The sequence below is a fragment of the Lolium perenne genome, chromosome 3, assembly GCF_019359855.2.
Source record: "Lolium perenne isolate Kyuss_39 chromosome 3, Kyuss_2.0, whole genome shotgun sequence".
Classification (NCBI taxonomy): domain Eukaryota; kingdom Viridiplantae; phylum Streptophyta; class Magnoliopsida; order Poales; family Poaceae; genus Lolium; species Lolium perenne.
The window spans coordinates 89,853,514-89,871,428 of NC_067246.2; the positions used below are offsets into that span (position 1 = coordinate 89,853,514).

Below are 17,915 nucleotides of genomic sequence, written 5' to 3' on the forward strand. Positions count from 1 at the left end.
TATCCATTGCCGTGCGCTGTCTTATTTCTTTGTCGTGCAGGATTCATTGCCCTGCGCTCGTGTTTGTTTTTGCCGTGCCGCAGTTTTTTGCCGTGTGTTTTTTCGGTGCGCATGCAAAGATTTCTTTGCCGTGCGGGGGTTCACGGCAAAGATTAACCGCACGACAGCGCCTGTTTTTTCCCGTAGTGGGGCGTGAAACTTCCTTGCTGCCAAACCTTTATTTTTCTTGGGGTATATGATGCTCTATAAAATATCCCCCGGAAATTTGTAATCTACTATTCTGGGTCGTGGATTCTCAATGTTGTGTAAAATATTTATAGGTCGGTTGAGTTTAAGGACTATAATGGACGAATAGGGTTGTCATTTAGAGCTATGCTTACCTCCAAAAGAAAAATAATTGTCTACCTGGATTTAGTCAACTTGTTCTAAATTTTCATTTTTGTTGAGGTGTTTTTTTGTCCGAAACAGTGTTTCGCCACAGTCTCAGCGTCTCACTGGTGTTAGCCTTCCTCTGAAATTTGTAGCTAACCGTTGACAGATGGGCGTGAAACTTCCATCAACCTTTTTTTGGTATATGATGATCCGTAAAATTTGCCCCCGTAACTGGTAATGCGTTCTAGGTCGTGTATTCCCAACGCTCTTTAAAAAAAATGATACTCAGGTAGATTGAGTTTTATAAAATTTTAAAGTAGACATTTTTTTATCAAAACAGAAAAATGGGTTATTTTAAAGATGCTCTCTGTTTTGCAAAAATTCTCTTACCTCGTAGTTGTAGCTCTCCTAGTTTTGGGGCAGGGTTGTCGCTTCTTCCTCCAGGCCGATGTGCCGTCGCGGAGGATCTACTTCGACCTAAGCAAAGGATCTACAGCCGGCCTCGCCCCAAGTGGCAGGTTCCCCGGCAGCGGAGCGGGCTCCAGAGCCTACAGGTCTTGCAGCAGATGCGGTGGAGAAGACAAGGGACTCGATTGCGTTTTCATTTTATCTTTTAGGGTCTCTTCTGTAAAAGTGCTTACCTTATCTTGCATTTTCCTACTGTTTAGGGACTGCCCGATGTAAACTTGTACCCACCGGTTGTTTAATAAAAGCTTCCAGGGCCTTCGGGCCTTCCCTGTTCAAAAAAAAAAAAAAACTGTTATGGACATTGTATGTGCCATGATTGATTAATAAATAGAGCTATGTTTCTCTCCAAAAGAAAAATCATTCTCTACTCGCATTCAGTCAACTCGTTCTAAGTTTTTTTTTTGAGACAGATTTTGTCAAATAAAAAGAATGCTATAAGTTCCTTACACTCTGCCAAAAATACAGAAAAGCAACAAATGAGTAACTTTTACAAACAAACAAAGAAAACCTTTAAACTATCCAAGTTGCTCATAGCACGTCGTACATGCGAATATTCGTCTGCGTGTATCTTTATGAGCCAAAGCAAAGAATCAGAGTTCTACATTTCCAGCCTAATCCACGTGGCTAGTAGCTACGCCCTTCTTCAGTTCCCCAGCGCTGGCATAGGAATAGGAAGATCCAGGTTAACCTGGACCCGGTACAGAAACGTCGATCTCTCCGGGTATCTTCAACACCATGTACAGTCACGATCAAGGTCCCTCCTGTCCTGCACCGAACAACGCCGGCGGCTCCGTGGCCGACGACGATGCCGCTTCCGCCTTCCCGTTCCCTTGTTGCAGCTCCGTCTCGGTCCGGCAGAGAGGGCACGTCGTCCTGGTGCGCAGCCACGCGTCGACGCACTCCACGTGGAACGCGTGCCCGCAGTTGGGCAGCTCCCGCACCTTCTCCCCGTCCGCGAACTCCGACAGGCACACGGCGCAGTCAGCACCCGCGCCGCCGGTTGAGCCGCTCCCCTTCCGGTACGCGGTGACCGGCAGCGCGGACAGAGCGGACTCGTCCAGCCCGCGGCGGCTGCCGAACGAGTTGATGGACCGTAGGATGCCAGCAGCCAGGCCGCTGCGCCGGCGGCCGGCGGACCTCACCACGCACAGATACAGCAACACGCGGATGAGGGTGAAGACGACGGTGAGCGCGACGAGGAGGAGGGCGGCCATCATCAGGACGCGCGCGCTGAAGCCGTAATTCCGCTGCGCCGGGTTCGGATCAGCGGCGCCAGCCGTGGCCGGCGAGCCGGCAACGGGGTTCCCTGACATGGCACGGATGAACTTTCTAGACTGTGCCAGGAACCAGTTAAGAACCTCAAGACGGGAGAAGAGAGGAAAGTAATGGCTGACAGGTGTAGTTGCCAAGAAAAAAGACAGGTTTGGTAGAACTCAAGTTTGCAACTAAGCTTGGGCAGATGCTGCTGAGTCAATGGGTTGTGTCAATGTCATGGATTTGATGGGAACCAAGATGAAGTGACGAGAAGAATTTCATGCCAATTGCTTGCGGCGCGCGCGAGAATGCGCGTGCGATCGAATTCGGGAGACCGATGATCGACGACGATGAGGGAAACTGATCAGCGGTCTTGCTTTCAGAAGACAAGACTATCGTAAACGCGAAGGAGCTAATGTAGCGAGGAAGGGAGGAAGAAGATTACATGAAACTGTGGGTACTAATCGTCAAACCCCATTGGAGCTGTAGAGAAACAAGACAAGTCTAGGTACTCCTACTATTATATTTCCCAAGATATTTCCATGTTCCAAACGGAGGCCGGAAGTTTGCTTGGACCCTGGTGCGGGGGAATGTCACGACAAGCATGCCGTCGCGGCGATGCGTTGAGGCTCGATGGTGGCAAATGCTTGGCCGACCGGGAACACGGTCCAAACAGTAGAAATATGAAACCCTCTGTGTGTTTGTATTCACTGCTTCTTCCACAACTACTACTTTCCTCCATTCAAGTACAGTTGAGAGAAATTCCCATGTTTTTCTGACAGCCTATAGAAATCGATTTGATGGTTGGAATGATTTGTGGATATTCATTCAAGAAGGATAAACAATTTAATCAACACTTGGTAATTGTGGCTTGCATTTCTCGAGTCTAGTTTTTCATATCGATTCCCTCAATTAACCCTTTATCCCTTTTTTTCTTTTTAAATAACCCCTACCCAGGGAAAGAAGAGTAGGACAAAAGATATTTATAGTTGGAATAAGTGGATTGCCAAAGGAAGATATGCTGAAGCACCTTCGGTATTTGAACATCATCAAAACACGGATTTATGAATTGCCAAGATTACTGTGTTGGTTAAATGACAAGAGAGATTGCCTTACAAAATCCCATTCTTAAGATAAAGATGAGTATCCATGCCTCTTTGATCCGGGGAGATACTGGTTATGCCTTTCGACCTTGGTTCCGGGGGAGCAAGTCAAAAAGGTTGCACTATTCGAATTTGTGGCACATCTGCTAACATAATTGTAGACCCTGGTTCCACTCACTCTTTCGTATCCCTGTTATTTGCTCAGACTTTTAGGTATGAGAACGTATGCTCGGAGGTAAAAGGAAAGCTCTCCGGGGAGCCAGCCATATATGTGGGTTCTTTACTAGCCATAGGAAAAGATGTATGTAGTCCCGGAAGAGAAGCAATTAACCGTAACTTTTGACTTACTTGTCATATGTTAATTGAATCAATGGAGTTACGTTTGCAAAATGAATGGAATTCTGGAGTGAACCGAATATCCATGGCAGAACCTATGAATGACACGCTAGGACTTGCCTTAAGGTGATAGCAGGGATATGGTAATTCCTTGATTGATTTGGGGAGAACCGACTCGATAGAGGATTTCGAGCCAAGGAGCTGGTGGAAAAGTCTACTCAAAAGAGTGACTTGACACCGAATCCACGCTATTCCTTAGTGGAAAGCAGGTGGCCTTCCTTCCAAACAAGGAATAAACCACCGATCATATTGGTAAGTAGATGCTTGCATCGCCTAGCCAAATAAAATAAATATAAATATAATAACTTGCTTTCATCAGAATTAATAAGGAAATAAAGTGATAAGCTAGCATCATTTATTAGGGAAGCCAAGGACAAACTAATCCTTTGGCGTCTTTGTCTTTATCTTGCAGGTTAACTAGACATGATTGTTTTCTTGATGAAAAGCAATACTCGAAAGAAAATGGCCAACATGGTGTAGCATTTGGGAAAATGACCCCTAGGGGAAGGGAAAGAGAATCCTGATCAGGAAAGGATGATGATTCGACTAAGCGGCATGTGAGGGTGGAAAGTTGAAGTCTTCTTCGTGCTAGCCAGCATGCCTCACTTGAAACAACGAAAGGTTAGAAGTTGGATTTGGTCACTCGAAATCATAGAACCATAATTATCAGATCTTGCGCAGATAGGTAGGGACGATCCATCAAATAACCATGCCTAAAATCATAAGTTGTCCTATTACTTCTATAGGTGTCTCAAGTCTTCCCATTTTCCTACATACTCTCTCGCTTCTCGGCGTGTTTATATTCACTTCCGAGCTATTGTTGGCTGACTCTAATCCCGTTATTGAGGAATAAAATCTTGATGTTTACCCGCATAGAGGAAGAAGTATAAAACGTTTACTTTTAGTCAAAAATCAACATAGTGTAAGTTTGATCAATCTTATAGACAAAAATATAAACATGCACAAGATTTAATATGAAATTATATTCTACGGTGAATCTATTAACATTTATTTCATATTATTTTTTTATAAAGGGAATATAATTGATTGATTTCATACTACAGATTTTCATATTTTCAATTATATGATTGGTCTAATTTACTATACATTGATTTTGATTAAATTTATAAACCTTCTTTCGAAAAATGGAGGAAGAAGTACAATGGAACTAGCACGTCGCACTTATTATGCAACACTAATTCCACTGCGCAGCCGTCATCTATATGTTTTAAACATAGCTCATGCTATCATCTCCAAGTGGCTGCACCACTAGGCTAGAGACTTCCTCTCTACATGATGCATTAAATATTACATACGGGTCAACTATGTATTCTTGTGGATAACCTATAAGAAGTGTTAACTTTTTTTTGAGGATTCACAAGTAGTGTTATCTTTTTTTGTTTTTTGATAATTCACCAGAAGTGCTATCTGTGTAACACTTATGAGGATAGAGGACACTTAACTTATTCATGAGATCGGGCCTGGCCCTTGAGGGAGTCAAGTGGGACAGTCACCTTGGCCCACTGAGTCCAAAAAGCCTCAACTGCTATGGCATATGCAGCCTAGAGGAACTCATGCATTGTCTCCATGAGAGTAGTCCCTAGTGATATACAGATCGGAGATTTTTCTCGCGCGATCACGGGAGACGAAATTGTTTGCTTCTTCATACTAGACGGCAAAATCGGCATTTTTTAGTACCTTGAGCCCTTTTCTCTATAGTAACTTACACCTCTTTTTTCCTTTATGCTGTGTTTGGTTGCAATGAATTGGGCTCTGAATTGAATTGGCAATGGAAAACCAAATCAACCAATTCAATTCAATACCACAAATGTTGTTTGGATGCGCGTGGTATTCAGCTATAGAATCAAAAGATCAATGGAATTCTAAATCTTGTTTGGATGCACATTGTGTGGAATTGCAAAATTTCTTGAATCAGCACTTCTTCTTCTCCACAAAATCTGCAAAATCTTGCTCGACAACACCCTCTGCGCACGTCTTCCCGCACCTCCTCGAGCTCGGCTTCTGCCGCACCGACATCAAGGACAAGGATCTCGACAGCCTACTCCAGCGCAGCCCCGTGCTGGAGAAGCTCGCGCTCATCCTCAACTACGCTACGCCGCGCAACGTCCGCGTCCGCAGCCGCAGCCTCCGCTGCGTGCTCTTCTGGATGTCCATCGCCGGCGGCGGCGCTCGTCTGGCCGGCGGCGGCGCTCGTCTAGCCAGGACGGGAAGGATGGCAGGGGACGGGGAAGAAGGACTGCGAAAGGGAGGCGGGGAGGGATGGCGGCCGAAGCTACCTGCTGGCGGCGACGCGCTCGTCTGGCCGGCGGCGGCGCTCGTCTGGCAGGGGACGGGAAGGATGGCAGGGGACGGGGAAGGAGTGCGAGCGCTCGTACTTTTTCTTTTCTATTTTCGGGAGAGAGAGCGCGAGGGACGAGAAGCCCAATTCAGAACCAATACAGAGGTGTGGAGCTCTGTATTCACGGAGCGGTAAGTTGGTCGCGCGGGGGAGGGAGCTCAGAATTGGTTCTGAATTCTACACTCTAATACCAAGCACAACCAAACACTGGAATTGGGGTATCCAATTCCAAATAGCCAATTCAGAGCTCAATTCTGTGCATCCAAACACTGCCTTAGGCATTTTTTCATACTAGACGGGGAAATCGGCATTTTTCTTTAGTAACTTGGGACGTTTTCTCTGTATAACTTAGATCTATTTCTTTTTTCCTTTGGACCTTTTTCTCTCCTTTGGTTAGCTACATATGGAGTGGGGCGGTGATATTGCCGTAGACAAGCTACAACACACAACCGACATTTTCTTGTTCCATTGCGCCAGCGACGTATGTCTCACTACTTGAAACGAGACCGTTCATCGACTCACAAAGCTACATTTTTATGGTGCTCTTTTGGATCTGCAATGGTGGAGGCTTTGCATCTCTTCGAGCGTGCATCTAGGCGCCGTTGAAGTTTGGCGGCGGGTGGCAGGCTTCGGCGAATGCAAGGATAGTTTTCCGCACAATTTTCAGAACACATGTTTTCTCCTAGTATATTTGTTAGTTTCCATGTTCTTTTACTTATGTAACTTAATTTCCTATTAATGAAGTGTGTGCTTGCTCTCAAAAAGTAATTGACGAGACCTGCAACGCACTGAATCTTAGAGGATAGGGGTAACGGGAAATACAAACATTAGACGACCCGGTGGCAATCAGATGGTAGCGGCACACCAACGACAAAGTCTTCTATGAACTCTAAATTCAGAATCTCAACTCATATGACTTATCAAAGAAAGAAAGAAAATTGTAATGTCATAACTGGTAAGAGTCTAATTCTCTGTATGTTCATTTGGATTTTCCCACACAAGAGTTGGAGACGACCTATTGGTTGACCCTCGTACAGCCATGTCGAGAGGATACAACCTTTTTGACCTCGCCCTTTCCGTATCGTGGTGTATCTCTCTGAATGTCAAAAATACTAACAACAAGGTTTCTGCCATCTAGAATTAAATACCAAAATAATGAGATTTCATGGAAAATCCCTTAAATCATTTAGAACTTTGGTAATAACTCCTAGTATAATGGACAATAACATAATGAACTACAAAGTTCATAGATACGTTCATGATGTATCAATATGTTCACAACAAAACAAACATGAGTTTGTAGAATTTGAAGAGCATTCATGCAACATCAAAAAATACGCAAAAAAATGATGGGCTTAAACACCGATTTCGCCGTATTGGGCTCACCAGCGATTAATTCGGCTCACCGGAGCCCCCTCCGCATCAATCTGGTTACAGCGGACTCATCCCCCCGCCTCACCATCTCCCCCAAACTCTCGGATTTCGATTTTTAGCAAAACTCGAGACCTACGGAGCCATTCCTTCCTTTTTGACCTTCGTTTACACCTCATGTAGCACGGCATCAAGATGACCAACGGCAATGTCACGGAAGCTTCGCAATGAGTTGTGCTCACCCATCGGGAAGCCCCCAATGAGATCCGGTCGCAGCCAAGTTGGAGCAAAATATTGGTATCGGGTAGAGAGGCACACGAGTTGCATGATAGAGGGAGAAACACATTGAGAGATACATAAAGTGACGAGAGTGACCAAACAATAGCATGTAAATACGAGACTTTTCCAAAAAAAGAAAGAACACTTTAACGAACTGGGGTCTCCTCACGTACCGTGGGTAAGAGTCGTGAGGTTGATAGGCAAGACACACTACACGTTGTGAAGCACCAATGTCCACAAAAAATTATGTAACTTAACATTCTTTATACTTATCAGTGGGGGTTGGAGCTCGGCGTGTAGTTCTGTCCCTCGGGAGCCATAGTTTTAAGTTTTTTAAAAAAATCTAAAAACAATTCTGGATGTAGACAATGATGAAATCTACAAACGTGCAAATTCTCAATGTGAAATTCTTTGTATTGTAGACTGCACATAAATGACAAAATGTGACAGGTTTATTGTTTTGAAATGTAAACTATTCATTATTTTTAAATCCATACATTTGTCATTTTTGTTTAGCGTAAAGTACTAAGAATTTCACATTTAGATTTTGCAAGTTTGTAGATTCCATCATTGACTACATTATTCAGGATTTTTTCATATTTTTTGAAATTTTAAAATATGATTTCCGAATTTTTGAAAATAAAGAGCTACATGTAGCTCGGCCTCCAATTTGTTCACTCTCGTTGGAGCCCCTTATATTAAGGGAAATATTCTATCCAGATTGAAATTATGTTGTACTCCCTCTGTCCCTAAAATGTAAGGCGTCTAAGAATAGCATCTAAGGATTAGTTAAAATTCAACATTTTTAAAGCTTGACTAAGTTTATACACAAAAATACGAACATTTACAATACTGAATCAATATCAGTAGATTCACCACAAAGTGTTGTATTATCTTGATGTGTACATTCGATATTATAAATGTAATTTTTTTTCTAAATATTTAGTCAAAACTAGTAAGATTTAACTTTTAACTAATCCTAGATGCCTGGCATTTTGGGGCGGAGGGAGTACATTTTACTCTAATTTTTTTGTATTATACCACACCACCACATTGGTTCTGTCTAACTCTCCTTTTCTTTTGAAACACGTATGACCACAGACGCTGAAAATCTAAACATACAGATACCACGACGAACGCACGCATCCGAGAGACTAGGTCCATAAAAAACTGATTCGACAGGTCCTGAGATTGACGAAGTAATCACAAACGTCTTTGCTATGGTGGGAAATTCGCCTCCCACCCAAAAAGTATTTCGTCTTTTTCTAAAACACCCAATCGTTAAAGCTTAGGTTTAATCTTTAATGGGTTGGAAGGCAATGCCCTTCTAACCATCCAAGGATAAGCTGATCATCCTGCCTTATCGCTCCTTGGTACGTCGTGATTGTGAGAATTGTTGTCACGTCAGGGCTTAGAGATAAGCTGGCGTCCCCTTCCTCCCCTTGAGATCCGGTGCCCCGACTGAGGCAGGGCACGGATGAACAGTACCGTGCCCTGCTGCCTTTTCTGCCCGTTGGATCAAGAACCGATGGCTGGGTGAACGTGAACAGGCGCATGCTACAGGGGACATCTACAGTGCGTATGCTACAGTATATTTGCTACAGTGCATCGTCCACAGTACCTACTACAGTGACATCCACAGTGCATGCTACAGTGCAAAATCTGGTCTATTCATTTTCGATCCAACGGCCAAGGCAGCAGGGCACGGTACTGTTCATCCGTGACATCGTACTCGCACGCAATATGACATGACAGTGAGCGAGGTCCCTGTACCCGGACGGGAAGCCGTGCACATGTAAAATGCATCTTGCTGTCATCAGAAGGCGACGCTACCATGTATCTTATTGGACGGAACTTTGTTACTGACACTACGCAAGATATACACACCAGAGATGTCCATTGCAAATAATCACAGTCTTACTACATAACTACATTTCTAGTCTGTCTAACCTACAGTATATGCATGTGTCACGCTACAGGCTTGTTTTGAGTTCCCCTGCAGGCAGGGCTAACTAGGCTGTTGACTTGCTAACAGAGGAATTGGAAGGTCCCGACTAGACTACCTTACCCCGACGTTGACCCGCGCACGTCTCGCCGGCTATCCGAACCACCGTGCACGGTCACCATCAAGGTTCCTCCTGCGCCGAACAACGCCGGTTGCGGCAGCGGCTCCGTGGCCGCCGCCGACGACGACGAGGAGGAGGACGACTGCGCCTCCGCCTTCCCGTTCCCTTGTTGCATCTCCACGTCGGCCCGGCAGAGAGGACACGTGGATTTGGCGCGCAGCCACGCGTCGACGCACTCCACGTGGAACGCGTGCCCGCAGTTGGGCAGCTCCCGCACCTTGTCTCCGTCGGCGAGCTCCGACAGGCACACGGCGCAGTCAGCTCCCCCGGCGCCGGCGGCGACAACCTCCTTCCGGTACGATGTCACCGGCAGCGCGGAGAGCGCGGACGCGTCCAGCCCGCGCCGGCTGCTGCCGATCCCGCTGATGGACCGCAGGATGCCGGCGGCGAGGCCGCCGCCGCGGCGGGCACGGCCTCCGCCCGCCCGTAGCTGCAGGGCGTGCACCAAGATCCGGAGAACGACGAAGACGACGGTGAGCGCGAAGAGGATGACGGCGGTGGTCAGCAGGATGCGCCCGCTGTAGCTATACTGCTGCCGCCCGTACGGGTCCGACGACGGTGGCGGGTTCCCTGACATGGCAATGATCAGCCAGTAAACTTAAGCCTTCCGCCCTGCGCTACGAGATCAGGACCAAGCTAAGGAGGAAGAGAGAAAAGTAGCTCAAATTTATTAGAGGTCGTGTACTCCGCATGGCTTATCCGTGAGCTTTTAGCTTGGGTTACACGGTGGTGCTTAGGTCAACGCGGGTGGTGTCAATGTCAGTGCCACGAACTGTGCGGACTTGTGGGAGGCTGGCATGTGGGGTGACGACAACTATTGCAATTCACATGATCATTCCTCGTGGCGCCAAAATGGGGTGTTGCTCTTGGACTTCGGGCGGCTTCGGAAGATTGTGGATTTGATCACCGCGGTTTGAGTACGTTTTTCTTAAGTTACCTGAGCTTTCAGTAGACGTGACTTGGCTGTCATGTGAATTTGTAAGTACGAATTGCAAGACCCAGGAAGCTTCGAGGAACCGAGCCAGCAAGCTCAAAACGTTGACTTTAGAAACCAGACGCGTTTGAACTTTGGCCATGGAAATTTCCCTCAAGATTTTACAGGGAATAAACAACATCTCATTAATTTTCATACTCCGTAAGAATTTTCCATGCATCAACGAGTATGTTCACGGTTTCCACCAAAAAAAAGGCATAAATAAAAAAATTGAAGATTATTTGAGAACGATCTTCATAACTAGCTTTATTAATATCAAATAAGCATCGTAAAAATGAGTTTGCTCGGAAGGAAGCTAGGGGCTTCATCGATCCACTGAACGGAAGCAAATATTGACTCAAATTTAGTACAAATTTATACTAAATTTGAGTCAATTAAAAGAGATAGAAAGAAATACGTAAATGCTTGTAATCGACCTCCGAAATTGCGGATTTTTATAACACAATCTGCATACATTACGAGAACTCCATCCACTATTGAGATAAGACTGATCATCTGGACAACAGTCCAGTCTGCGTCCATATAAACACTCGATTCTATGGAAGGTGATTGTCGTATGCTGAGCCCAACATTAAGAGTTCCCTTGATAAATTGGACCAGTGGACAACAGATGGGGTTGCCAAAAACTCACAACCTTTGTTTAAGGGCATCTCCAATAGAGCGACGCATAGCATATCACACGACTAAAGTGGTCGCGCTTGTCCGTTTGTGTTGGACCGTGGACACGAACATGATCGTTTTTTGACTGAGCGTCCGTTTTCGCCTGGGCTGCCCCTGCGGGCTGACGCATAAATATTTTCACCTAATTTTTTTCCTTTTTTATTTAACCATAGATAGAAACATTACACATATTACTACATAGTTTGGAACATGGTTTAAAAATTACAAAATAAAAAACCCTAAGTAGTGTTGGGCTCGCGGGTTTCGTTCTTTCGCTGTCAAGAAAGAACACTCTCATACACCCGTCGTCCAAACTAGAAAATCCAGCTAGCTTCTGTGTGCCTATGTTCTTAGATGTACAGGAAGAATATCCAGAAACCTATACTAGTGGCTTCAATTGGTCGGTGGCCATCTTCACTGCAAAGAAAGAACACTCAAACAACACTAGCTGCCGATGTCCTCGCTGGACTTGTCCGTGTGGTAGTGTATGCGGCAGGATTGTTGGAGATATGCCCGAGAGGCAATAAAAAATTAGTTATTGTTATGTCTTAGTGTTCATGATAAATGTTTACACTCCATGCTATAATTGTATTAACAAGAAACATTAATACATGTGTGTTGTGTAAACAACCTGAGTCCCTAGTAAGCCTCTCGTAAAGCTAGCTTGTTGATTAATAGATGATCATGGTTTCCTGATCATGAATATTGGATGTTGTTAATAACAAGGTTATGTCATTAGGTGACTGATATGATGGAAATACACCCAAATAAGTGTAGCATAAAATCAAGTCATTAAGTTTATCTTGCTATAAGCTTTCGATACATAGTAACCTACTCATTTGACCAAGAAAACATGTAAATCACTTACACCGGAAGGGTACTTTGATTACATCAAACGCCACTGCGTAAATGGGTGGTTATAAAGATGGGATTAAGTATTCGGAAAATATGAGTTGAGGCATATGGATCTAGAGTGGGATTTGTCCATCCCGATGACGGATAGATATACTCTGGGCCCTCTCGGTGGAATGTCGTCTAATTAGCTTGAAAGCATGTGACAAGGTCACAAGATATGACATACCACGGTACGAGAAAAGAGTACTTGTCGGTAACGAGGTTGAACAAGGTATGGAGATACCGATGATCGAACCTCAGACAAGTAAAATATCGCGTGACAAAAGGAATCAGTATCGTATGTTAATGGTTCAATCGATCACTGAGTTATCGCTGAATGTGTGGGAGCCATATGGATCTCCAGGTCCCGCTATTGGTTATTGGTCGGAGCGGAGTCTCGATCATGTCCGCATAGTTCACGAACCGAAGGGTGACGCGCTTAAGGTTCGATGTTGTATAGTAGCTTCAGAATATGAGATGGAGACCGAATGTTGTTCGGAGTCTCGGATGGGATCCAGGACATCACGAGGAGGTCCAGAATGGTCCGGAGAATAAGATTCATATATGGGAAGTTATTTTCCGGGGTTCGGAAAAAGTTTTGGTGTTTGATCGGAGCTTCTAGAAGGTTCTAGAGGGCCACCGGTGGGCCCACCACCCCAGGAGGGACCACATGGGCCAAGGGAGTGCAGCCTGGCCTAATGGGCCAGGGGAACCAAGCCCTCAAGGACCAGCCGGCCAGCCTCCCTAGGGATAAGATGAAATCCCAGAGGATAAGATCAAATCCCTAAAATCGAGGGAGCAATTTTGGAAGGGGAAGCAAACTTGGAAGGGGATGATTTCTGATCCCCCCTTTCCTTCCGTGCGCTGGTGGGGCCCAAGGGTCTGCCTTGGCCACCCCTCCCTCTATAAATAGAGGAGAGGGGCAGCCGACCCCTTTCCCTAAACACACCAAAGTCTGGCTGCCCCCTCTCTTCCTCCACCATAATTATGCTCCGGCTTGGCGAAGCCCTGCAGTTTTCTCCTCCACCACCACCACCACGCCGTCGTGCTGCTGGGATTCCGAGAAGAGCCACCACACCTCTGCTGCCCCCTGGAACGGGGAGAGGACGGACTTCATCGACACCGTACGCACGACCGAGTACGGAAGTGCTGCCGGATTGCAGCACAAGCACAGGACGATCGACTACATCAACAATAAGTTCTAATCTCGTAAGGCTTTGGATCTTCGAGGGTTAGTCTCACATACATCTCGTTGCTTCGATCTTCATATATTAGATCTTGCTTCTTCCTAGATTGGATCTTGGTTTTTGTTCATGTTCACGGTAGAAAATTTTTGTTTTCCATGCAACGAACCCTTCAGTGGTATCAGAGCCGTATCTATGCATAGATCTGTTGTACGAGTAGAACACAATGAGTTTGTGGGCGGTGTTGCTTTTGTTGTCTTTAGTTATGTGTACTTTGCATCTTGCGGGATGGTGGGATGAAGCAGCCCGGGCTAACTTTACATGACCGCATCTCATGAGACTAGCTCCACGTTTGACATGCAACTTGTATTGCATAAGTGGCTTTGCGGGCATCTGTCTCTCTCACCATAGTTAAGATTCAATTTACTCTTTCAATTTACAACACTAGTATCACCATTGTGGTTCTTGTTCGTAGGTAGATTGGATCTTACTCGAAAACCCTAAACCACGTAAAATATGCAAATCAAATTAGAGGCGTCTAACTTGTTTTTGCAGGGTTTGGTGATGTGATATGGCCATGATGTGATGATGATTATATTTGATGTATGAGTTGTTCATTATTGTATTATGGCAACCGGCAGGAGCCTAATGGTTGTCTTTAAATTTGTTAAGACCTTCGTGTCTATTCATCATGTAATAGCTTTATTTCAAGTAGTTGTTATAGTAGCTATAAGTGATGGACAACCATGAAGCGGCGCCATGGACCTTGGTGCAATGCTGGTGATGATGGAGATCATGCTCATGTGCTTTGGAGATGGAGATCAAAAGCATAAGAAGAAAGGTCATATCATATCACATATTTTGAATTGCATGTGATGTTAATCCTTTATGCATCTTATCTTGCTTAGATCGCGACGGTAGCATTATAAGATGATCCCTCACATTAATATCAAGATAATAAAGTGTTCTCCCCTCGTATGCACCGTTGCAAAAGTTCGTCGTCTTGAAGCATCTCGTGATGATCGGATGTGATAGATTCTACTTTCACATACAACGGGTGTAAGCCATGTTGCACATGCGGAGATACTTGGATTTTCTTGACGAGCCTAGTATGTACAAACATGGCCTCGGAACACAGGAAACCGAAAGGTTGAACACGAGTCATATGGATGATATGATCAACATGTTGATGTTCACCATTGAAGCTACATCATCTCACGTGATGATCGGACTTGGTGTAGTGAATATGGATCGTGTGCCACTAAACAACTATGAGGGATGTTGTATTAAGTGGGAGTTCATTAGTAATAAGATTAAAACTTGAACTAATTATCATGAACATAGTCTGAATAGTATTTTGGATTAAAATTGTAGAATTGGCATCCGTTATCTACCATGCGCTAGTCTTGTAATTGAGATAGAAATACTGTTAAGTCTGACAAGTACATAACTTTACGGACTGGTACCGTGATACGTCTCCGACGTATCGATAATTTCTTATGTTCCATGCCACATTATTGATGTTATCTACATGTTTTATGCACACTTTATGTCATATTCGTGCATTTTCTGGAACTAACCTATTAACAAGATGCCGAAGTGCCGATTCTTTGTTTTCTGCTGTTTTTGGTTTCAGAAATCCTAGTAAGGAAATATTCTCGGAATTGGACGAAATCAAAGCCCAGGGGCCTATTTTCTCACGAAGCTTCCAGAAGTCCGAAGGAGAGACGAAGAGGGGCCACGGAGGGGCCACACCCTAGGGCGGCGCGGCCCCCCCCTTGGCCGCGCGGCCCTGTGGTGTGGGGCCCCCGTGCCGCCTCTTGACCTGCCCTTTCGCCTATAAAAAGTCTCCGTGACGAAACCCCGATCGAGAACCACGATACGGAAAACCTTCCAGAGACGCCGCCGCCACCGATCCCATCTCGGGGGATCCAGGAGATCGCCTCCGGCACCCTGCCGGAGAGGGGAATCATCTCCCGGAGGACTCTACGCCGCCATGGTCGCCTCCGGTGTGATGTGTGAGTAGTCTACCCCTGGACTATGGGTCCATAGCAGTAGCTAGATGGTTGTCTTCTCCCCATTGTGCTATCATTGTCGGATCTTGTGAGCTGCCTAACATGATCAAGATCATCTATCTGTAATTCTATATGTTGCGTTTGTTGGGATCCGATGAATAGAGAATACTTGTTATGTTGATTATCAAAGCTATGCTTATGTGTTGTTTATGATCTTGCATGCTCTCCGTTATTAGTAGATGCTCTGGCCAAGTTGATGCTAGTAACTCCAAGAGGGAGTATTTATGCTCGATAGTGGGTTCATGCCTACGTGAATACGGAGGAGTGACAAGAACCACTAAGGTTATGGATGTGCTGTTGCCACTAGGGATAAAACATTAGTGCTATGTTCAAGGATGTAGTCACTAGTTACATTACGCGCAATACTTAATGCAATTGTCTGTTGTTAGCAACTTAATCGGAGGGGTTCGGATGATAACCTGAAGGTGGACTTTTTAGGCATAGATGCGGTTGGATGACGGTCTATGTACTTTGTCGTAATGCCCAATTAAATCTCACTATACTCATCATGATATGTATGTGCATGGTCATGCTCTCTTTATTTGTCAATTGCCCAACTGTAATTTGTTCACCCAACATGCTGTTCGTCTTATGGGAGAGACACCTCTAGTGAACTGTGGACCCCGGTCCAATTCTCTTTCTTGAAATACAATCTCTTGCAATACTGTTCTCTTGTTTTCTGCAAACAATCATCTTCCACACAATACGGTTAATCCTTTGTTACAGCAAGCCGGTGAGATTGACAACCTCACTGTTTCGTTGGGGCAAAGTACTTTGGTTGTGTTGTGCAGGTTCCACGTTGGCGCCGGAATCTCTGGTGTTGCGCCGCACTACATCTCGCCGCCATCAACCTTCAACGTGCTTCTTGGCTCCTCCTGGTTCGATAAACCTTGGTTTCTTTCGAGGAAAACTTGCTGCTGTGCGCATCATACCTTCCTCTTGGGGTTGCCCAACGAACGTGTGAAATACACGCCATCAAGCATATTTTCTGGCGCCGTTGCCGGGGAGATCAAGACACGCTGCAAGGGGAGTCTCCACTTCTCAATCTCTTTACTTTGTTTTTGTCTTGCTTAGTTTTATTTATTACTTTGTTTGCTGCACTAAATCAAAATACAAAAAAATTAGTTGCTAGTTTTACTTTATTTGCTATCTTGTTTGCTATATCAAAAACACAAAAAATTAGTTACTTGTTTTACTTTACTTAATATCATGCATGTTTTTATTTCACTAGTTAAGCATAATGGAAAACAACAAAAATATGAGAGATCTTTATGAAATTTATCTTGAATTAGGACATGATGTGTTTGAAGAGAGAATTAAAAAACCCATGGAACTTTATATGCATGCTAATGGGAATGTTATTACTATGGATGCTTTGAACACCATTGTTGCTAATGCTATGGAAAATTCTAAGCTTGGGGAAGCTGGCTCTGATGAGCATGATCTTTTTAGTCCCCCAAGCATTGTGGAGAAAATTTTCTTTTATGATTACAATATGCCTCCTATATATGATGATAGCCACTTTGTTGAATTTGCTCCCACTACAACTAATAAAAATGATTATGCTTATGTGGAGAGTAATAATTTTATGCATGAGACTCATGATAAGAATGCTTTATGTGATAGTTATATTGTTGAGTTTGCTCATGATACTACTGGAAATTATTATGAGAGAGGAAAATATGGTTGTAGAAATTTTCATGTTACTAAAATACCTCTCTATATGCTGAAATTTTTGAAGTTACACTTGTTTTGTCTTCCTATGCTATTCACTTTGTTCTTCATTGACTTGTTTATTTACAAGATTCCTTTTCATAGGAAGCATGTTAGGTTTAAATTTGTTTTGAATTTGCCTCTTGATGCTCTCTTTTGCTTCAAATACTATTTCTTGCGAGTGCATCATTAAAACTGCTAAGCCCATCTTAATGGCTATAAAGAAAGAACTTCTTGGGAGATAACCCATGTGTTACTTTGCTACAGTACTTTGTTTTTATTTTGAGTCTTGGAAGTTGTTTACTACTGTAGCAACCTCTCCTTATCTTAGTTTAGTGTTTTGTTGTGCCAAGTTAAGCCGTTGATAGAAAAGTAAGTACTAGATTTGGATTACTGCACAGTTTCAGATTTCTTTGCTGTCACGAATCTGAGTCCACCTCCCTGTAGGTAGCTCAGAAAATTAAGCCAATTTACGTGCATGATCCTCAGATATGTACGCAACTTTCATTCAATTTGAGCATTTTCATTTGAGCAAGTCTGGTGCCATTTTAAAATTCGTCAATACGAACTGTTCTGTTTTGACAGATTCTGCCTTTTATTTCGCATTGCCTCTTTCGCTATGTTGGATAAATTTCTTTGATCCATTAATGTCCAGTAGCATTATGCA

At 44.3% G+C, this 17,915-nt stretch overlaps 1 protein-coding gene and 1 pseudogene across 1 annotated transcript; both read right to left on the reverse strand.

The window, feature by feature from the left end:
* Positions 1–1,368: 1,368 nt before the first annotated feature.
* Positions 1,369–2,587, reverse strand: LOC127314937 (RING-H2 finger protein ATL8-like; annotated as a pseudogene).
* Positions 2,588–9,480: 6,893 nt separating this feature from the next.
* Positions 9,481–10,590, reverse strand: LOC127321487 (RING-H2 finger protein ATL5-like). The gene has a single exon (XM_051350521.2). It carries the CDS (start codon positions 10,303–10,305, stop codon positions 9,667–9,669), a length of 639 nt encoding a protein of 212 aa, XP_051206481.1. The 5' UTR covers positions 10,306–10,590; the 3' UTR covers positions 9,481–9,666.
* Between the last annotated feature and the right edge of the window lie 7,325 nt (positions 10,591–17,915).

Coding starts and splice junctions, on each gene's coding strand:
- LOC127321487 (XM_051350521.2), bottom strand. CDS start 10,305: ATGTCAGGGAACCCGCCACCGTCGTCGGACCCGTACGGGCGGCAGCAG.